Source organism: Pristiophorus japonicus, chromosome 23, assembly GCF_044704955.1.
Source record: "Pristiophorus japonicus isolate sPriJap1 chromosome 23, sPriJap1.hap1, whole genome shotgun sequence".
Lineage (NCBI taxonomy): Eukaryota > Metazoa > Chordata > Chondrichthyes > Pristiophoridae > Pristiophorus > Pristiophorus japonicus.
The window spans coordinates 25,932,587-25,956,386 of record NC_091999.1 but is presented as its reverse complement, the minus strand read 5'-3'; the positions used below and the strand labels follow the sequence as shown (position 1 = coordinate 25,956,386).

General features: G+C 45.0%; 1 non-coding gene and 1 gene segment (V, D, J or C); one reads left to right on the top strand and one right to left on the bottom strand.

The window, feature by feature from the left end:
- Nucleotides 1-973: 973 nt before the first annotated feature.
- LOC139235449 (Ig heavy chain C region-like) lies at nt 974-23,800 on the top strand. The segment is given in 5 exon segments: nt 974-1,349; nt 19,940-20,279; nt 22,006-22,132; nt 22,224-22,521; nt 23,418-23,800. Coding segments are annotated over 5 exon segments (1,524 nt in total).
- On the bottom strand, nt 11,099-11,181 carry trnal-uaa (transfer RNA leucine (anticodon UAA)). Its single transcript has one exon. It is a non-coding gene; the product is annotated as a tRNA-Leu (tRNA).

Below are 23,800 nucleotides of genomic sequence, written 5' to 3'. Positions count from 1 at the left end.
ATGAAACAAGCCCAACACGAGAGGGGGCGGTTTTGGATTTAGTTTTGGGGAATGAAGCTGGGCAGGTTGAAGGTGTATTCGTGGGAGAGCACTTGGGTGCCAGTGACCATAATTCAGTCAGATTCAAGTTAGTTATGGATAAGGACAAGGATAGGCCTCGAATAAAAGTCCCAAATTGGGGAAAAGCTAAGTTGAGGAGTGATTTGGCCACAGTGGACTGGAAACTGCTACTTGTTGGTAAATCAGTGTCGGAACAGTTGGAAACATTCAAGGAGGAGGTCTGGAAGGCTCAGGCCAAACATGTGACTTTAAAGAAAAAGGGTGGAATAACAATTCTAGAACCCGCTGGATGTCTAGGGACTTACAGGGGAGGGTAAAGAAAAAACGGGAAGCTTATGTCATACACCAATGGCTAAATACTGTCGAATCTTTGGCGGAATATAGAAAGTTAAGAGGTAAAATTAAAAAGGATATTAGGAATGTTGAGACAGAGCATGAAAAATACTTGGTTAGTGTCATGTATCTCACATTACTGTATATAGCTGTATCTTACCATGCTATACATGACAGTAATTGGATATGACCTGTAACAATAAGCATACCTTACAACCAGGAGTGCACTTGCAGGAGACACTCCATACCTGTCCCACTGTGGTATATAAAGGGAGGTCTCAGGCAAGTGCAGCACTGGAGAGCTGGAATTAAAAGTGCAGGTCCTGAGTGACCTTGACTTCAGCCTGTGTCTCGTGTAAGTCAGTACATTAGAGTCAGGACTTAACAGTGGCGATGAGTTACAGGATCACAGAATCCACAGAATGGCTACCAACAGCTCAAATGAGAAATACAATGCTGGAGACAATTGGGATGACTTTATAGAAAGGCTCCAGCTAAGCTTTGTGACCAAAGACTGGTTGGGCGACGATAAGGCAGACAAGAGAAGAGCCCATCTCTTGACCAGCTGTGGCTCGAAAACATGCGCTTTAATAAAAGACCTGCACCCGAGAAACCGGCAAGCAAGTCGTTTGAGGAGTTGAGCACACTGGTGAGAGACCATCTGAAGCCAGCGAGCAGCCTACACATGGCCAGACATAGGTTCTACAACTACAGACGCTGTGTGCGCCAAAGAATACCCGACTTTGTGGCGGAACTTCAGAGGCTGGCTAATTCATGTGAGTTCCCCGATAAACTAAGGAGAGAAGTACTGAGAGACTTATTTATTGAAGGAATAGGCCACGCAGGCATATTCCAAAAGTTTATAGAGACGAAGAACTTGACTCTAGAGGCAGCAGCACTGGTCGCGCAGACGTTCTTGGCAGGCGAAGAAGAAAGGAGGCTGATCTATACTTCGGGTACGACAACCAACGAGGCATCAGAACAAGGGGTTCAGATTGTGAAACAAATCGCTACCCCCACATACAGACAAAGGCAGGAGAGCAGGCTTTCAACAGCAGACAGTGGCGCCAGAAGCCATCAAAATCAAGGGCCACATGAACGGCCAATCACACCTCATCAACCCACAATGCGAGCAATCAACAACAGATTGAGAGAAGCTCAAGGGAGATCAGCCAGATGCAGCTCATCCTTCAGAAACAATGGAAACGGTCTGTGTTGGAGATGTGGGGGCAGGCACTCAACCAGGGGGTGTCGATTTCAGCATGCCGTTTGCAGAAACTGCAAATACACAGGGCATCTGTCTCGCATGTGCAGAAAAACAGCAGCTCGGCTTGTATACGAATCGGAAAGGTCGGAAAGCGGACCAGAAAACGGTTGGAACAGTGCACGGGACGCCGAGGTACAGCGGGTTAACATGATCAACGTCCACTGTTCTTACACCAAGACGCCTCCAATTATGATGAGGGTTCTACTCAACGGGATACCCATCAACATGGAACTGGACACGGGGGCCAGTCAATCCCTCATAAGCGTTCAACAATTTGAACAGCTGTGGCTGCACAAAAGTAACAGACCAAAACTCACAAAGATCGACACCAAACTAAGGACCTATACTAAAGAAATCGTCCCAGTCCTTGGCAGCGCCAGGCTCTCATTCACACACAAAGGGATGGTGCACCAACTTTCCCTGTGGATTGTCCCCGGGGATCTCCCAGACCTGTTGGGGAGAAATTGGCTAGCAGAACTTAATTGAAAATGGGATGATGTTCACGCCATGTCGTCAGAGGAATGGACCTCCTGCTCAACAGTTCTAAGCCGTTTTGAACATCTCTTTCAGCCAGGTGTGGGCACCTTCAAAGGGGCTAAAGTTAGAATCTACATCACACAGAATGCCAGACCGGTCCATCACAAGGCTAGAGCTGTGCCTTATGTGATGAGGGAAAAGATTGAAAAAGAACTGGACCGGCTTCTGCGGGAAGGCATAATTTCTCCCGTGGAATTCAGTGACTGGGCAAGCCCCATCATCCCCATCATGAAGCCTGATGGATCCGTGCGAATCTGTGGGGATTACAAATCTGCCATAAACAGAGTCTCCCTACAGGACCAATACCCGCTGCCCAGATAGGAGGACCTATTTGCCACGTTGGCTGGAGGAAAACTTTTTTCGAAACTTGACCTCACATCTGCTTATATGACGCAAGAACTGACCGAAGAGTCTAAGCTACTCACCACCATCAACACACATCGAGGCCTTTTTGTGTGCAATCGATGCTCCTTCGACATCAGGTCGGCAGCTGCTATATTCCAGTGCAACATGGAAAGTCTGCTCAAGTCCATCCCGGGGATGGTTGTGTTTCAAGATTACATACTCATCACGGCCAGGGACACCTACCCTCGCCTCCGCAATTTTGAGGAAGTACTAACTCGATTGGATCGGGTAGGCCTAAGAGTTAAGAAATCCAAGTGTCTGTTTTTCACGCCTGAGGTTGAATCTTTGGGCAGAAGGATTGCCGCTGATGGAATCTGCCCAACCGAATCCAAAACCGAAGCGATTCGCCTGGCACCCAGGCCCCGGAATGTCTCGAAACTGCGTGCCTTTCTCGGGCTACTCAATTACTTTGGGAACTTTATGCAGAACTTGAGCACGCTGCTGGAGCCTCTCCATGTGCAACTCAGAAAGGGGTGCAATTGGTTTTGGGGAGACGCCCAAGACGCTTCAATAAGGCACGCAACTGTCTATGTTCCAAGAGTGTTTTAGCCATTTTGACACATGTAAAAAGTTAGTCCTTACGTGTGATGCATCAGCATATGGGATCGGGTGCGTTTTACAGCATGTCAATGATGTGGGTAAATTGCAGCGCGCTGCTTATGCCTCCAGGTCACTTTCGCGGGCGGAGTGCACGTACGGTATGGTTGAGAAGGAGGCGCCCGCGTACATGTACGGTGTCAAAAAGATGCACCAATTCCTTTCCGAGGCAAAGTTTGCGTTAGAAACTGACCACAAACCTCTCACGTCCCTACTATCCGAGTGCAAGGCGATCAACGGCAACACCTCGGGGCGCATTCAGTGACTTACGACTACACGATAAGGCACAGACCAGGCACAGACAACTGTGCCGACATGGTTAGCAGGCTACCCCGGCGACCACAGAAGGGTCCGACAAACAGGACTGTGAGATGGTCATGTCAATCAATGCCTTTGAATCCACAGGTTCGCCCATTACGGCTCGCCAAATCAGAGCCTGCACGACCAGCGACCCCACGTTATCTCTAGTTAAAAGATGCATTTTAACCGGTGACTGGGCAGAGGCTCACGATGCCTGCCCCGAGGTGGTCAAACCCTTCCGTAGGCGCATGCATGAACTATCACTAGAGGCAGACTGCCTGATCTGGAGCAGGCGAGTAGTTATGCCTTTATGAGGCAGGGAGGCGTTTGTCCAGGAGCTCCATCGCGAGCACCCGGGGATCGTCCTTATGAAGGCCAAAGCCAGATCTCATGTCTGGTGGCCTGGCATTGATGCGGAATTGGAGCTCTGCGTCCGTCGGTGCACCATTTGTGCCCAACTTAGTCATGCCCCCAGGAAGGCCCCCCTAAGCCCCTGGCCCACCAAACTGTGGTCGCGGGTACATGTAGAGTATACAGGCCCATTCATGGGCAAAATGTTCCTTGCAGTCGTTGATACATTTTCAAAATGGATCGAGTGCACCATTTTAAAATCGAGCACCACCTCCACCACTGTGGAGAGCTTTAGAACCATGTTTGCAACGCACGGCATTCCTGACATATTGGTCAGTGATAATGGTTCGTGCTTCACTAGCGCAGAATTTCACAATTTTACAGTTGACCATGGTATAAATCATGTTATGACGGCACCTTTCACGACGGCACATTTCAAGCCGGACTCCAATGGCCAGGCAGAGCGAGCAGTGCAGATCATTAAACAAGGCATGCTCATAATCCAATTTCCCACGCTGTAGAGCCGCCTGTCACAACTGCTGCTGGCATACAGATCTTGTCCGCATTCGTTGACTGGGGTTCCCCCCATGCAACTATTGATGAAACGAACCTTAAAGACCTCCCAGACATGCATGAAATTATTGAGGCTATGTGGCAAAAGGTAACTGAGTACCATGACCGAAATTCGAAGGGGAGGTGGAATGAAATAGGGGACAAAGTGTTTGTGCTAAACTATGGCCGGGGTCCCAAATGGCTTGCAGGGACATAGAAACATAGAAAATAGGTGCAGGAGTGGGCCATTCGGCCCTTCGAGCCTGCACCGCCATTCAATGAGTTCATGGCTGAACATGCAACTTCAGTACCCCATTCATGCTTTCTCACCATAACCCTTGATTCCCCTAGTAGTAAGGACTTCGTCCAACTCTTTTTGAATATATTTAGTGAATTGGCCTCAACTACTTTCTGTGGTAGATAATTCCACAGGTTCACCACTCTCTGGGTGAAGAAGTTTCTCCTCATCTCGATCCTAAATGGCTTACCCCTTATCCTCAGACTGTGACCCCTGGTTCTGGACTTCCCCAACATTGGGAACATTCTTTCTGCATCTAACCTGTCTAAACCCGTCAGAATTTTAAACGTTTCCATGAGGTCCCCTCTCATTCTTCTGAACTCCAGTGAATACAATCCCAGTTGATCCATTCTTTCTTGATAGGTCAATCCCGCCATCCCGGGAATCAGTCTGGTGAATCTTCGCTGCACTCCCTCAATAGCAAGAATGTCCTTGCTCAAGTTAGGAGACCAAAACTGTACAGAATACTCCAGGTGTGGCCTCACCAAGGCCCTGTACAATTGTAGCAACACCTCCCTGCCCCTGTACTCAAATCCCCTCGCTATAAAGGCCAACATGCCATTTGCTTTCTTAACCGCCTGCTGTACCTGCATGCCAACCTTCAATGACTGATGTACCATGACACTCAGGTCTCTTTGCACCTCCCCTTTTCCTAATCTGTCACTATTCAGATAATAGTCTGTCTCTCTGTTTTTACCACCAAAGTGGATAACCTCACATTTATGCACATTATACTTCATCTGCCATGCATTTGCCCACTCACCTAACCTATCCAAGTCGCTCTGCAGCCTCATAGCATCTTCCTCGCAGCTCACACTGCCACCCAACTTAGTGTCATCCGCAAATTTGGAGATACGACATTTAATCCCCTCGTCTAAATCATTAATGTACAGTGTAAACAGCTGGGGGCCCAGCACAGAACCTTGCGGTACCCCACTAGTCACTGCCTGCCATTCTGAAAAGTCCACATTTACCCCTACTCTTTGCTTCCTGTCTGACAACCAGATCTCAATCCATGTCAGCACCTTAACAGTAACAGACAAAGAGGGAAACAGGCTACTGGTTGTACAAATGGACAATGGCCAAACCTGGTGGAGGCATGTAGACCAAGTAAAAAGTAGATTCACTGATAACACTGAAGAACCAGAGGCAGACTACCAACATGGAACTCACACCACACCTGGTGGACAGACAGGTGGAACAACCTGAAGGAAGGGCAGTCTCAACAGACAGCCCAGGCGAGATACCAGGAAACACACAGAACGAAAAACAGGCACCAAGGCAAACAACTGAACCACAACAAAGACGCTCCACGAGAGAGCGCAGACCACCCGAGAGACGGAATCTATAAAGGCAATAAGACCTTGGGGGAGGGTGATGCATGTATCTCACATTACTGTATATAACTATATCTTACCATGCTATACATGACTGTAACTGGATATGACCTGTAACAATAAGCATACCTTACCACCAGGGGTGCACTTGCAGGAGACATTCCATACCTGTCCCACTGAGGTATATAAAGGGAGATCTCAGGCAAGTGCAGCACTGGAGACCTGGAATTAAAGGTGCAGGTCCTGAGTGACCTTGACTTCAGCATGTGTCTTGTGTAAATCAGTACATTAGAGTCAGGACTTAACAGTTAGTAAACTTAAGGAAAGCCCAAAGAAATTCGATAAATATATTAAGAGCAAGAGGATAACTTAAGAAAGGGTAGGGCCTATTAGAGACCATGAAGGTAATCTTTGTGTGGAGGCGGAAGATGTTGTTATGATTCTTAATGAATACTTTGCATCTTGTTTTCACAAAGGAAAGGGGCAATGCAGATACTGTTATCGAGGAGGAATTTGAAATTCTGGATGAAATAAACAGTGAGAGAGGATTATTAAGGGGTTTAGCAGCTTTGGAAGTAGAAAATTGCCCAGGCCCAGATGAAATGCATCCCAGGCTGTTGAGTGAAGTAAAAGAGGAAATAGCAGATCCCTTGACCATCATTTTCCAGTCCTATTTGGATTTGGGCATGGTGCCAGAGGACTGCTAATGTGGTACCCTTGTTTAAGAAGGGAGAAAGGAATCGGCCGAGTAATTACAAGCCTGTCAGCCTAACCTCAGTGGTGGAAAATTATTGGAAAATTATTGGAGGATAAATCTACATTTAGAAAGGCAAGGACTAATTAGGGACAGTCAGCAGAGATTTGTAAAGGGAAGATCGTGTTTCACTAACCTGATTACCTCCTCACAAAATTCAACCAAGAGGGTCGATGAGGGTACTGCATACAATGTAGTGTATTTGGCCTTTAGCAAAGCTTTTGATAAGATCCCACATGGTAGACCGGTCACGAAGGTTAAAGCCCATGGGATCCAGAGCAAAGTAGCAAGTTGGATCCAAAATTGCCTTTGAGGTAGGAAGCAAAGGCTAATGAATGATGGATGTTTTTTGACTGGAAGGATGTTTCCAGTGGGATTCTGCAGGGCTCAGTCATGGGTCCCTTGATTTTTGTGGTATATATCAACGATCTAGATTTGAATCGAGGGAGTAAGATTAAGACATTTATAGACATATAGAGAGAGAAAGACATAAAAGAGGTGCAAAATTCCCTAAGTACTGCATTTGAGTGTCAGCCAAGATGATGCGCTCAAGTCTCAGGAGAGGGACTTACACACACGACCTTTTGAATGGAGCCACTGAAACAAAGCCGATACCAAAGATCACAACCGTATTATTTTCCCCAAGTTTTTTAAAAAGTTCCAGGACATACCAAATTCTTGGTGATGATTTCCATCGACAGTTGCACATACACAGAGACATACAAAAAGATCGACATACACAGACACACACACACATAAAATAACCAAAAATATACACGCATCAACATAGAAACATAGAAACATAGAAATTAGTTGCAGGAGTAGGCCGTTGGCCCTTCGAGCCTGCACCACCATTCAATAAGATCATGGCTGATCATTCAACCTCAGTACCTATATCCTCCTTTCTCTCCATATCGCTTGATCCCTTGAGCCGTAAGGGCCATATCTGACTCCCTCTTCAATATATCTAACGAACTGGCTTCAACAACTTACTACGGTAGAGAATTCCACAGGTTAACCACTCTCTGAATGAAGCTGTTTCTCATCATCTTGGTCCTAAATGGCTTACCCCTTATTCTTAGACTGTGACCCCTGGTTCTCGAACTCCCCAGCAACAGAAACATTCTTCCTGCCTCTCACTTGTCCAATCTCGTCAGAATTTTATATGTTTCTATGAGATCCCCTCTCATTCTTCTAAACTCCAGTGGATACCAGCAGAGTTGATCCAGTCTAGCCTCATATGTCAGTCCTGCCCTCCCTGGAATCAAGCTGGTGAACCTTCCCTGTGCTCCATCCATAGCAAGGACGTCCTTCCTCAGATTTGGAGACCAAAACTAACAGAATATTTAACGTGTGGCTTCACCAAGGCCCTGTACAACTGCAGGAAGACTTCCCTGCTCCTATATTCAAAGCACCTAGCTATGAAGGCGAACATGTCATTTGCCTTCTTCACTGCCTGTTGCACTTGCATGCCCACTTTCAATGACAGATGTAGCATGACACCCAGATCAAGATATACACAGAATGCCTTAGACAAATAGACGGATAGACAGGCAGGGTCACTGTCGCTACTTTGGCTGGTCTTTGCGTTTTTCCTTCGAGAATGCTGCCACTGAACCAAAGCCAATGCAAAAGTTCACAAACGTATTATTTTGTCCAAGTCTTTTGAAAAAGTTCCAGGACATACCAAATTCATGGTGATGATTTCCACAGACAGTTGCACATACACAGAGACATATATACAGATAGACAGACACAGAGACACACACACACACATAACCAAAAATATACATGCACCAACGGACATACACAGATGCCTTAGACATATCGAGGGATAGACAGGCTGAATCACGACTTTGGCTGATTTTAGCATTTTTCTATCCGTATGTATCGTGAATATTGCAGACTAATAGAAATGTGAAAAAAATGTCAGTGTTGAAAGGTGTGGGACGTTATTCCATCTATCTCAGGATCAGTTTTGCCAAAACCTGGTTAAATTGTAAAATGGAATGAAAAATGTTGAGAATCGTAGTCGGCAGGATTCTAACCTACGCGCAGAAAACCCAAAGTGTTTCTAGTCCATCGCTTTAACCACTCTGCCACAATTACTGCGTCTCTGGCACATTAAATGTTACTCAGAAAAAACTCAGTCGTCCATCTCTGTGCAGCAGACGGCCACAGAATCCTGAAAAAGTCTCCGTTTGCAAAAAATCTGGAAGAGGCAATCTCCTCTTGCTGTATTTTTACTGTTCTATATTGCTCTGGAACTTTTTAATAAAATCTATACCAAGAAACAGAAGTAAAATTCGACATTTTGAAAAAACTACTGCGCCGTCGGGAAATTGAACCCTGTTCTCCCGCATAACTAGCGGCGATAATCACCACTATACGGACGAGGGTATGGGTTGCGTTAGAGCAGTAATCCAGCTGTGAACAGAAGTCGACAGAAACATTGATCGACAGAGACAAACCGACAAACAGGGTTAGACAGACATCGAGAGAGAGAGACAACGCGAGACAGAAAGGGTGAGACTGAAAAGTGAGGCAGACTCAGTGAGAAAAAGACTCAAACACCTACATATACAGAGATATGTGTGTGTGATCTATATACAGAGAGAGGGAAAGAGTGAGAGAACGACAGTGACAAGGAGAGAGACAGATAGAGAGATAGCGACAGATAGAGAGAGAGACAGATATAAACAGAAAATGATGGAAATACTCAGCAGGTTAGAGGTAGAAACTACCAGCGACAGGCAAAGAGAGACAGACAGGCAGAAACATAGAGTGACGGAGATGATGGGAAAGAGTGAGACAGTCAGACAGAGAGTCTGAGTGAATCCCTTTCGAACAGAACTGGGCACCGTGAGAAAGAGACAGACACATTCAGAACCAGAGACAAACAGGGAAACAGGGAGAGACAGACAGTGAGATAGAGACAAAGAGAGACAGAAAGTTTGAGACTGAAAGGGAGGATCAGACTGAATGAGAAAAAGACTCAAACACATACATACACAGAGATGTATTTGCGTGCTCCAAAAAGTGAGGGAGGCAATTAGCGATGGAATGACAGAGAAAAGGACAGGGACAAAGAGAGAGAAAAAGAGGGAGACAGATAGAGAGAAAGACTGAAAGAGAGAGAGAGACATAGAGACAAAAACAGAAAATACTCAGTCATCCATCTCTGTGAAACAGACGGCCACAGAATCCAGAAAAAGTCTCCGTTTGCAAAAGATCTGTAAGAGGCAATCTCCTCTTGCTGTATTTTTACTGTTCTATATTGCTGTGGAACTTTTTAAGATGAATCTATACCAAGAAACAGAAGTAAAATTCGACATTTTGAAAAAGCTGCTTTTCCATCGGAGAATTGAACCAGATTCTCCCGCGTAAAAGGGGGGCATTATCGGCACGAGATGGACGAGGTAACGGGTTGCGTCAGAGCAGTAATCGAGCTGTGAACAGAAGTCGACAGAAACATTGATCGACAGAGACAAACCGATAAACAGGGATAGGCAGACAGCAAGAGAGAGACAACGAGAGACAGAAAGGGTGAGACTGAAAAGACAGTCAGAGTCAGCGAGAAAAAGACTCAAACACCTACAGATGCGTGTGTGAAACAGGGAAACAGGGAGAGACAGACAGTGAGATAGAGACAAAGAGAGACATAAATTTTGAGTCTGAAAGGGAGGATCAGACTGAATGTGAAAAAGACTCAAACACATACATATACAGAGATATATTTGCGTGCTCCATAAAGAGAGGGTGGCAAATAGCGATGGAATGACAGAGAAAAGGACAGGGACAAAGAGAGAGACAAAGAGGGAGACAAATAGAGAGAAAGACAGAGAGAGAGAGAGGGAGAAGAGTCATAGAGACAAAAACAGAAAATAATGGAAATACTTATCAGGTTAGAGTCAGGGACTAATAGCGACAGGCAAAGACATGGACAGACAGAAATAATGGGACAGAGAGAAACAGTCAGACAGAGAGTCTGAGAAAATCCCTTTGCAACAGAACTAGACACCGTGAGAAAGAGACAGATTGAGAGACAGAGACAAACAGAGAAACAGGGACAGACAGAGTGTGTCAGAGAGAGGCAGACTGAGAGAGACAAAGACTCAAACACACAAACACAAACACAGCTCTCTAAAGAGAGAGAGCGGCAGAGACCGGGCGACACAGATACATTTCACAATTTCATTTCATTATCGGCTCAGAGTGTCATATCGTTACAGAAAATTGGAGATTCAGCATTTGAGAATCGTGTATCACTGAGCAGGATGGGAAAAATCTATGTTTAATTAAGGAATTACCAGGACTGGGGTTCAAACCCACGCGGGTATAAACCCATTAGATCTTAAGTCCAACACATTTACCACTCGGCCATCCTGGTCCTGATCCTGTCAGTGGTTGGACTCTGCCTCTGTGAGAATCTGAGCTTCAGCTCCACGCCCACAGCGACACACAGACACATAGGATTTCAGGGAGCATTTACGAACATTTTTCGTCATATTGACACGGGCGCAACTCTCCTATTCTTTTTCGACTAAGGCTCTGGGAACTTTCACATCCACCCGAGGGTGCAGATGGAGCTTCAATTTAAAATTTCAGCCGATGGTCAACAGCTTCAACAATGCAACATTCCCCAAGTACTGCATTTGAGTGTCAGCCAAGATGATGTGTTCAAGTCTCAGAAGTGGGACTTACACACACAACCTCCTGATTCAGTCGAGAATGGAGCCACTGAACCAAAACCGATATCAGAGATCACAACCGTATTATTTTCCGCAAGTTTTTTTAAAAGTTCCAGGACGTACTAAATTCATGGTGATGATTTCCACAAAGAGTTGCACGTACACAGAGACATACATACAGATAGACATACACAGACACATACACACACAATAACCAAAGATATACACGCATCAACATAGAAACATAGAAATTAGGTGCAGGAATATGCCATTCGGCCCTTCGAGCCTGCACCACCATTCAATAAGATCATGGCTCATCATTCAACCTCAGTACCCCATTCCTGCTTTCTCTCCATACCCCTTGATCCCTTTAGCCGTAAGGGCCCTTTTGAATATATCTAACGAACTGGCCTCAACGTCATTCTGCGGTGGAAAATTTAACAGGTTAACCACGCTCTGAATGAAAAATTTCTCCTCATCTCGGTCCTAAATTGCTTACACCTTATTCTTAGACTGTCATCCTTGGTCTCGAACACCCCAGCAACGAGAACATTCTTCCAGCCTCGAAGCTGTCCAATCTCGTCAGAACTTTTTATGTTTCTATGAGATCCCCTCTCATTCTTCTAAACTCCAGTGGATACCAGCCCAGTTGATCCAGTCTCTCCTCATATGTCAGCCCTGCCATTCCGGGAATCATGCTGGTGAACCTTCGCTGTGTTCCCTCAATAGCAAGGACGTCCTTCCTCAGATTTGGAGACCAAAACTGAACACAGTATTTAACGTGTGGCCTCACCAAGGCCCTGTACAATTGCAGTAAGACCTCCCTGCACCCATACTCAAATCCCCTCGCTATGAAGGCGAACATGCCATTTGCCTTCTTTACCGCCTTCTGCACCTGCATACCAACATTCAATGACTGATGTACCATGACACCCAGATCAAGATATACATAGGTTGCCTTAGACAAATAGATGGATAGACAGGCAGCGTCACTGTCGCTACTTTGGCTGGCTTTTGCATTTTTCAGTCAAGGATGCTGCCACTGAACCAAAGCCAATACCAAAGTTCACAACCGTATTATTTTCCCCAAGTCTTTTTTAAAAGTTCCAGAACATACCAAATTCATGGTGATGATTTCCACAGACAGTTGCACATACACAGAGACATAGATACAGATAGACAGACACAGAGACACACACACACACACATAAACAAAAATATACATGCACCAACGGACATGCACAGATGCCTTATCCATATAGAGGGATAGACAGGCTGAATCACTTTCGCTACTTTGGCTGATTTTTGCGTTTTTCTATCTGTATGCATCCTGAATATTGCAGATATTGAGATATTGCATAACAATGAGAAATAGATTTCAGTGTTGAAAGGTGTGGGACGTTCTTCCGCCTATCTTAGGAACGGTTTTGCAAAAACCTGGTTAAATTATAAAATGGAATGAAAAATGCTGAGAATCAGAGCCGGCAGGATTCGTTCCTGCGCGGGGTAAACCCAAAGGATTTCTAGAAAATCGCGTTAACCACTCAGCCACAACTACTGCGTCTCTGGCACTTTAAACGTTACTCAGAAAAAACTCAGTCATCCATCTCTGTGCAGCAGACGGCCACAAAATCCTGAAAAAGTCTCCGTTTGCAAAAAATCTGGAAGAGTCAATCTCCTCTTGCTATATCTTTACTGTTCCATATTGCTCTGAAACTTTTTAATATGAATCTTTTCCAAGAAACAGAAGTAAAATTCGACATTTTGAAAAAGCTGCTTTTTCATTGGGGAATTGAACCCGGTTCTTCCACGTAACAGGCGGGGATACTCACCACTATGCGGACGAGAATACGGGTTGTGGCAAAGCAGTTATCGAGCTGTGAACAGAAGTCGACAGACACTTTGAGAGACAGAGACAAACCGACAAACAGGGAGAGACAGAGAGCGAGAGAGAGACAACGAGAGACAGAAAGGGTGAGACTGAAAAGTCAAGCAGACTCTGAGAAAAAGACTCAAACACCTACATATAAAGAGATGTGTGTGTGTGATCAATAAAGAGAGAGAGGGAAAAAGTGAAAGAAAGACAATGATAAAGAGAGTGACAAGGAGAGAGACAGATAGAGAGACAGCGACAGATTGGGAGAGAAGCAAAGATGTAAACAGAAAATGATGGAAATACTCAGCAGGTTAGAGACAGGAACTACCAGCGACAGGCAAAGAGAGACAGATAGGCAGAAAGATAGACAGACAGAGATGATGGGAAAGAGTGAGACAGTCAGACAGAGAGACTGAGAGAATCTCATTCGAACAGAACTGGACACCGTGAGAAAGTGACAGACACATTGAGAACCAGAGACAAACAGGGAAACGAGGAGAGACAGACAGCGAGGTAGAGACAAAGAGAGAAATAAAGTTTGAGACTGAAAGGGAGGATCAGACTGAATGAGAAAAAGACTCAAAAGACGTGCACAGAGATGTATTTGCATGCTCCATAAAGAGAGGGAGGCAGATAGTTATGGAATGACAGAGAAAAAGACAGGGACAAAGAGAGAGACAAAGAGGGCGACAGATCGAGAGAAAGACAGATAGAGAGAGAGAGACATAGAGATAAAAACAGAAAATAATGGAAATACTTATCAGGTTAGAGACAGGGACTAACAGAGACAGGCAAAGACATGGACAGACAGAGATAACGGGACAGAAAGAGACAGTCAGACAGAGAGTCTGAGAGAATCCCATGGCAACAGAACTAGACACCGTGAGAAAGAGACAGATTGAGAGACAGAGACAAACAGAGAAACATGGACAAACAGAGTGGGTCAGAGAGAGGTAGACAGAGAGAGAGACAAAGACTCAAACACGCAAACACAAACACAGCTCTCTAAAGAGAGAGAGTGACACAGATACATTTCAAAATTTCATTTCTTTTTCGGCTCAGAGTGTCACATAGTTACAGAAAATTGGAGATTCAGCAGATGAAAATCGGGTATCACTGAGCAGGATGGGAAAAATCTCTGTTTAATGAAGGAATTACCAGAAGGCGGGGTTGAACCCATGTGGGTATAAACCCATTACATCTTAAGTCTAACGCCTTTACCCCTCGGCCATCCTGGTCGTGATCATGTCAGTGGTTGGTCTCTACCTCGGTGAGAATCTGGGCTTCAGCTCCACCCCCACAGTGACACACAGACACATTGGATTTCAGGGAGCATTTACGAACATTTTTCGTCATATTGACACGGGTGCAGATCTCCGATTCTTTTTCGACTAAGGCTCTGGGAACTTTCACATCCACCTGAGGGGGCAGATGGAGCTTCAACTTAAAATTTCAGCCGATGGTCAACAGCTTCAACAATGCAACATTCCCCAAATACTGCATTTGACTGTCATCCAAGATGATGTTTTCAAGTCTCAGGAGTGGGACTTACACACACAACCTCCTGCTTCAGTCGAGAATGGAGCCACTGAACCAAAGTTCACAACCGTATTATTTCCCCAAGTTTTTTTAAAAGTTCCAGGACGTACCAAATTCATGGTGATGATTTCCACAGACATTTGCACATACACAGATACATACATACAGATAGACATACACAGATACACGCACACACAATAATCAAAAATATACACGCATCAACATAGAAACATAGAGACATAGAAATTAGGTGCAGGAATATGACATTCGGCCCTTCGAACCTGCACCACCATTCAATAAGATCATGGCTCATCATTCAACCTCTGTACCCATTTCCTGCTTTCTCTCCATACCCCTTGATCTCTTTAGCCGTAAGGGCCATATCTAACTCCCTTTTGATTATATCTAACGAACTGGCCTCAACGACTTTCTGCGGTAGAAAATTTCACAGGTTAACCACTCTCTGAGTGAAGAAGTTTCTCCTCATCTCGGTCATAAATGGCTTACCACTTATTTTTAGAATTTAATCCTTGGTCTCAACACCCCAGCAACGAGAACATTCTTCCAGTCTCTAAGCTGTCCAATCTCGTCAGAATTTTATATGTTTCTGTGTGATCCCCTCTCATTCTTCTAAACTCCAGTGGATACCAGTCCAGTTGATCCAGTCTCTCCTCAGATGTCAATCCTGCCATCCCGGGAACCATGCTGGTGAACCTTCGCTGTAATCCCTCAATAGCAAGTACGTCCTTTCTCAGATTCGGGGACCAAAACTGAACACAACATTCCAGGTATGGCCTCACCAAGGCCCTGTACAACTGCAGTAAGACATCCCTGCTCCTATACTCAAATCACCCAGCTATGAAGGCGAACATTCCATATATAGAGATAGAGAGACACAGAGACACACCCACACATAACCAAAAATTTCCACGCACCAACGGGCATGCACAGATGCCTTAGAAATCTCGAGGGATATACAGGCTGAATCACTGTCGCAACTTTGACTGATGTTTGCGATTTTTGAAACGGATGTATCCTGAATATTGCAGATTAATAAAAATGAGAATAAACTGTCAGTGTTGAAAGGTGTGGGACGTTATTCCATCTATCTCAGGATCACTTTGCCAGAGAACCGATTAAATTGTGAAATGGAATGAAAAATGCTGAGAATCGTCGTCGGCAGGATTCGAACCTGGCGGGATAACCCAATGGATTTCTCTTCCGTCGCCTTAACCACTCGGCCACGAGTACTGTGTCTTTCAAGGACAGACAGAGTGAGTCAGACTGAGAGAGACAAAGACTCAAACATCCAAACGCATGCACAGTTCTCTGAAGAGGGAGAGGCAGAGACAGGGCGACACAAATGCATTTCATAATTTAATTTCATTATCGGTTCAGAGTGTCACAGAAAATTGCTGATTCAACCGATGAAAATTCGGTTTTATTGATCAGAATGGGAGAAAATCCGTGTCAAATTGAAGAGATACCAGGAGTAGGGTACAAACCCACGCGGTAAAAGCCCCATTCAATTTTAAGGACAACGCCTTAACCACTCAGCTACCCTGGTCCTGTGAAAACCTTGTGAGTACAAGGTAGAGATTCATAGAAACATAGAAACATAGAAACAAAGAAAATGGATGCAGGAGCAGGCCATTCAGCCCTTCGAGCCTGCACCGCCATTCAATGAGTTCATGGCTGAACAAGAAACTTCAGTACCCCCTTCCTGCATTCTCATCATAACCCTTGATCCCCCGAGTAGTAAGGACTTCATCTAACTCCCTTTTGAATATATTTAGTGAATTGGCCTCAACTACTTTCTGTGGTAGATAATTCCACAGGTTCACCACTCTCTGGGTGAAGAAGTTTCTCCTCATCTCGATCCTAAATGGCTTACCCCTTATCCTCAGACTGTGACCCCTGGTTCTGGACTTCCCCAACATTGGGAACATTCTTTCTGCATCTAACCTGTCTAAACCCGTCAGAATTTTAAACGTTTCCATGAGGTCCCCTCTCATTCTTCTGAACTCCAGTGAATACAAGCCCAGTTGATCCAGTCTTTCTTGATAGGTCAATCCCGCCATCCCGGGAATCAGTCTGGTGAATCTTCGCTGCACTCCCTCAATAGCAAGAATGTCCTTGCTCAAGTTAGGAGACCAAAACTGTACACAATACTCCAGGTGTGGCCTCACCAAGGCCCTGTACAACTGTAGCAACACTCCCCTGCCCCTGTATTCAAATCCCCTCGCTATAAAGGCCAACATGCCATTTGCTTTCTTAACCGCCTGCTGTACCTGCATGCTAACCTTCAATGACTGATGTACCATGACACCCAGGTCTCGTTGCACCTTCCTTTTCCTAATCTGTCACCATTCAGATAATAGTCTATCTCTCTGTTTTTACCACCAAAGTGGATAACCTCACATTTACCCACATTATACTTCATCTGCCATGCATTTGCCCACTCACCTAACCTATACAAGTCAGTCTGCAACCTAATAGCATCCTCCTCGAAGCTCACACTGCCACCCAACTTAGTGTCATCCACAAATTTGGAGATACTGCATTTAATCCCCTCGTCTAAATCATTAATGTACAATGTAAACAACACTCAGAAAAAACTCAGTCATCCATCTCTGTGCAGCAGACGGCCAAAGAATCGTGAAAAAGACTCCGTTTGCTAAAAATCTGGAAGAGGCTCTATCTTCTACATGTATTTTTACATTTCTTTCTTGCTCTGGAACTTTTTAATATGAATCTCTACCAAGAAACAGAAGTAAAATTCTATATTTTGAAACAACTGCCTCTCCGTCGGGGAATTGAACGCCGGTCTCTCGCGTGACAGGCGGGGTTACTCACCACTATACTAAGGAGGAACTGACGAGTGCCAGTTTTGTCACAGCAGGAATCGAGCCAGTGTGAACAGAATTGGACACCATGAGAAGTCGACAGACACATTGAGAGACAGAGACAAACCGACAAACAGGGAGAGACGGACAGCGAATAGAGACAACGAGAGACAGAAAGTGTGAGACTGAGAAGGAGAGGCAGACTGAGTGAGAAAAAGACTCAAACATATACATATACAGAGATGTGTGTGTGTGATCTATTAAGAGAGAGAGGGAAAGAATGAGAGAAAGACAATGATAAAGACAGTGACAAGGAGAGAAACAGATTGAGAGAGAGCGATAGAGACTAAAACAGAAAATGATGGAAATACTTCTCAGCTTACAGGCAGGGACTAACAGAGACAGGCAAAGACATGGACAGACCGAAATGATGGGAAAGAGAGAGCCAGTCAGGCAAAGAGTCTGAGAGAATCCAATTGGAACAGACGTGGCACCGTGAGAAAGAGACAGATTGAGAGACAGAGATAAACAGAGAAACAGGGACAGACAGAGAGAGACAAAGACTCAAACATATACACAACACTCTGAAGAGAGAGAGAGAGGCAGAGACCGAGCGACACAGATACATTTCACAATTTCATTTCATTATCGGTTCAGAGTGTCACATTGTTACAGAAAATTGCTGTATCAACCGATGAAAATCCGGTCTCACTGATCAGAATGGGAGGAAATCCGTGTTAAATTAAAGAGATACCAGGAGTCGGGTACGAACCCACGCGGGAGAAACCCATTGAATTTTAAGGCCAACGCCTCAACCACTCGGCTATCCTGGTCCTGTGAGAGTCTGGATTCTGTCTCGGTGAGAATCTGGGCTTCAACCCCAACCCCACATACAAACACATACAATTCGGCTTTCAGTGAGCATTCCCGAACATTTTTAGTAATATTGACACGGGTGCAATATCCAGATATTTTTGTTTTTGTATCCCCTCAAAACAATACTATTTAGATGATACTGCCTCTCCATGTTCCACCCAAAGTGCACCGCTTCTCAATTATCAGCATTAAATTGCACCTGCCATGTCCCTGCCCATTTCACTCGTCTCTCTGATTCCTCTTCAAGTCTGTTACTATCATGCTACGTTGCCATGTTTTGCTTCATCTTCGGACTTCGAGATGGAATCTCTATAACCAAGTCCAGGTCATTGTTATATAACAAGAACTACAATGGGAATTGAAATGGGCCGTTTTAAGGAGAATCTTCCAATTAACCGGATTTTGGAATGGTATTTAATTCGAATTATTTATTGAGTGGGAGGAAGGAGGAAACTCAAGAAACGTCCATTCAATAGAATGGAATAGAGCCCAGATCACAGTGCGCTGAGTAGGGAGAAACTGCTTCCGCTGTTTGGCGATGGACTACTAACCAAAAATCACCAGCTTTTCCTGGAAGAAAGATAAAATCATCAGCCTTTCCTGGAAGAACGAAAAAGAGCCGGTTAACCATCACCGAGTCAGAGGTGTGCAGCAGCACAATCTACTGCGAGGTTTGACGTGGTGTGTCGTTCTAGGCCATCACAATGCTAGGTTAGTGATGTGGGATACAGGGCAAACTGTGATAAGATGAGAAGGTATGTTCAACTTGGACAGAAATTTGGTTAGACGACACTTAGAGTGCTGTGTACAGTTCTGGTCTCCATATTACACTTGGAATGCTGTGTACAGTTCTGTTCTCCATATCACACTTAGAGTACTGTGTATAGTTCTGGTCTCCCTATCGCACTTATAATGCTGTGCACCGTTCTGGTCTCCCATATCACAATTAAAATACTGTGTATAGTTCTGGTCTCCCTATCATACTTAGAATATTATGCACAGTTATGGTTTCCATATCACATTTAGAATACTGTCCACAGTTCAGGTCTCCATATCATACTAAGAATATTGTTTACAGTTTTGGTCTCCTAATCACTCTTGGAATACCGTGTAACGTTCTGGTCTCCAGATCATACTAAGAATATCATGCACAGTTCCGGTCTGCAGATCACACTGAGAAGACTATGCACAGTTCTGCTCTCTGTAAATGCCAGGTTAGTGTTAGTCTGACAGCGAAGAACCTGTTAAAATATAAGGACACTTTGCATTTCTTAATGATTGATTTTGCAAGCATTGTCAATAATCTGTCTTCTCTTGAAGATCCTGAACGCGACATCATCCCTCCAACTGTTCTCCTCACGCTGAGTTCTACTGAACAAATCACCAGCAGCAGATATGCAAGCGCCGTGTGTTCAATCATCGATTTCCGGCCAAAGTCACTGACCGTGAATTGGCTGGAGAGTGGACAACTCCTGGATTCTGGCTCCGTCACCTCTCCCGTATTTGAGGTGAATGGGAACTTCTCGGCGGTCAGTCGGCTGACAGTCTCCGCCGAGGAATGGTTCACCGGCTCGGTCTACACCTGCCAGGTCACTCATGAAGGGGTCACGCAAAGCCGTAACTTCATCAGATCTCCGGGTAAGAGGCACAAACCCAGGAGGTTATAGACCATTCTGAGCGTTGATCTCAGTCAGGACTTTTATTGAAATTAGTAAAAAGCACCGAACTGTTCCTAATTTCCAATCATGCAGTTTGTGTATTATTGTGATTACAAACTTGCCTTGAAACAGCGCCTTCAGCTACCTTAGTCTGAACCAAATCGCTTGCCAGCCAATGAATTAATTTGTGAAATGTGATCACAGTTGTAATGTACAACGTGCAGCAATCATTTAGTGCACAGCAATCTCCCACAAACAGCAGTGTGATAATGACCAGATTATATTTTGCTTAGTGGTGTTTTTTGAGCTATAAATATTCCCAGGCCACCAGGGAGAACTCCTCGGCTTTTCATTGAAATAATTCCAGGGGAACGTTTACGTCCACCTGAGGCCAGACGGATCCTCGGTTTAACATGTGATCTGAAAGACGGCACCTCCGATAGTGCACCACGCCCCCAGTACTGCACTGGGAATCTCAGCTTACATTTTGTGATCAAGTATCTGGAGTGGGACTTCAACCCACGATCTTCTGGTTCAGGATTCCTCATTGTTCAGGATTTAATAAACTCGTCAACGAAGCTTTCCCCCTGCTCTGATTTCAGGCAGTGAGTGACGTGCCCTTATTCTCAGGTTTATCCTGAGTTGGCTGATCATATACGGAGTGGCAGTCGGAGTCTGGAACCCTTTACTGCTAGCTGTCCAGGAACCCACTGTTGGAATGGGCATCTACTCTATTCAGAGCACTGAGCCCAATTCTGGGCTCCGCACCTCAGGAAAGATATACTGGTCATGGAGGCGGTAAAGTTCAGGTTTACCCGAATTATACCGGGACTAATAAAATAAAATGATGAGGAGACGAGTAGAGAATATTAAGAGGTGATACAATTGAGGTGTTCAAGTCGATAAATACAATTGATCAAGTAGATGTTGAACAATTATTTCCTTTGATGGAAAAGTCCAGAACAAATAGCAGAATCTTAAAGTTAGAGCTAGTTCGTGCAGAAGTGATGTCAGGAAGGATTTCTTCACAGGAAGTCTGGATTTCCCTCCCCAAAAGCTGCTGAAGCTTGGTTTCAATTGAAAAGTTGAAAACTGAGATTGATAGATTTTTGTTAGGCAAGATTATCAAGGGTTACAGAACCAAGGCGTGAAGATGGTGTTGAGTGTAGATCAGCCCTGATATAACTGGATTGCGGGAGAGGATAGATGGGATGAATGGCCTCCTCCTGTTCCTATGTTGCTATTAATGCCCTGAGGTCATATTTAACTCTGACTCTCTCTCACCAGACATGATAAATGTTCAGTAATGACAGAAATTAACAAACTACCTCACATCATTAAAAATGATGCCCCACCACAAAAGACCCTTTGGAACTCCATTCTCCGGACCTTGTACTTCTCCTCTGACGGGGGCTGTGACTGGTTCCTGCACCTTTTCACCGCAATAAAGATCACAGCAAGTGACCAGAAACTTAGCTTTGTTTCCTGTTGTCCCATAAATCCTGAAATTAAATTGACACTTGTTTCGAACGAGAGTAATGCTGGTGTAGACCTCTTGACCTTCGGGCTATTTGGGCTTCACTATTACAACCAGCGGAGATGCGTTTGGATGCAAGGATCTATAGATGGGTGTAAAGGAGCAAGGGATTTCAGGAAGAGCGCTATTCAGTGCCTAACACAATTGCACCACAATGTATTCCCGTTTTACGCTGGTTATTTGCTTCACAGCCCATTACAGGTGACTCTGGCAGCAAATACACAGGAAATGTTACAGATCTCCCCGAATCGTTGCCAATTCATTGTCCTTCCAATAACGTCGGTGTTAAAGCAACAGCGAGAGGTTGATATCTCAAAAGTGATTTATCCCCCTTGAACGAGTTAAGGCTAAATATTGTGTCCTGATTCTGAAGATGCAGCTTTTTCTGACTTTCATTCCTGTTTTGCAGTGGATGTCCCATGCAGCGATTCAAAAATCTCAGTCACTGGCACAGGACTTACGGGAGGCGACGGTGACCTTAACCTGCGTCGTGTCTGACGCTCCTTATGGGCTCACCGTGACCTGGACCAGAGAAAAGGAGGCTTTGAAATCAGAGATTACCGTCCAACCCGGTGAGGATCCCAACATAGTGATCAGCAACTTAAACATCTCGAAACAAGACTGGCTGAGTGGGGATAAGTTCGACTGCGTGGTGAGCCAGCAGGATATGCCGACTCCTATCAGAGATTCTATCCACAAGGAAAAGGGTGAGCGGGGAGACTGTTGCAATAAGTCAGACACTTTGAATATTTCCGGTGCATGTTCAAGGGCCAATTCATTACATAAAGTGTTTAATGGGCTACTCTGATCATTCAGTTTGGTAATCCCACTCTTGGACCTGAGGTTATGTATTTTAGGGGAAACTGGATAAGTCCATGAGCGATAAAGGAATAGAAGGGTATGTTATTAGGGTTAGATGAACTGAGTCAGGTTGAGGCTTGTATGGAGCATAAACACAGGCATAGACCGGTTGGCCAAATCGCCTTGATCTGTGCAGTAAATTCAAGTCCAACCCTTCAAGATTTCAGAGAGAAAGATTATGTTCACTCTGCTGCGGGATGGTAAACCAGAGAGGCCCCAGAGGGGAAATAATAAAGGGTTAAATGTCAACGAAGAGCATATTTCTCTGACGTGTAACTACGGGACATTGGCGAATTTAAACGGAGAAGGCGATTTGGTGGTGGTGGTCTCACAGGCCACCCGGGAGAAGAGGAGGATTGGAATCCGAGTGAGGAGCTCTCGGATCGCGGGGGGTGGGTTAGGCAGGGACCCTGGATCCAGGAGGGAGGTGTAAGGGCAATAACCACCTGGGTGCAGCAGTCCCCGCATCGCTGTAACTGCTGGGATTTACACAGTATGTCAAGCCGGACCAGCTACAGTTAAAAACCGAATAGAGGTTAAAATAGAGGATTCCAGCCTCCTATAAATATATTATTCAAATACAATATTGCAACCAGGAGTGGTCGGGTTGATGTCGGGATTCCGATGTTTACCAATTTAATCACCCTCACAACCTCAACACGCCTGCTTTATTAGATTAAAACTCCCACCATTTTCTCTGGAACTGTCCAGTTCATTGGCCTTTATTGTAACTGTTCTACAGCGAAAGATCCATGGGAAGCAGCCGTGTCTGACCTCCTGCCCTCGGCAGAAGAAGTCTCTGCTCAGAGCTTGGTCATCCTCACCTGTTTAGTGAGAGGTTTCTCCCCCCGAGAGATCTTCGTCAAATGGACCATCAAGGAGAAGCCGGTCAACTACAAGAACACTGAGGTGATGGCGGAGAATGGCAGCAGATCATTCTTTGTGTACAGCCTGCTATCCATTGCAGCCGACGAGTGGGCCAGCGGCGCCTCTTACTCCTGTGTGGTGGGACATGAAGCGATCTCCTTGAAGATCACCAAAAGAACCGTCAATAAATCCAGAGGTAAACCCAGTTTTGTGAATATTTCCCTTGTTCTGATGGACAACATCAATTCTTATCAATGA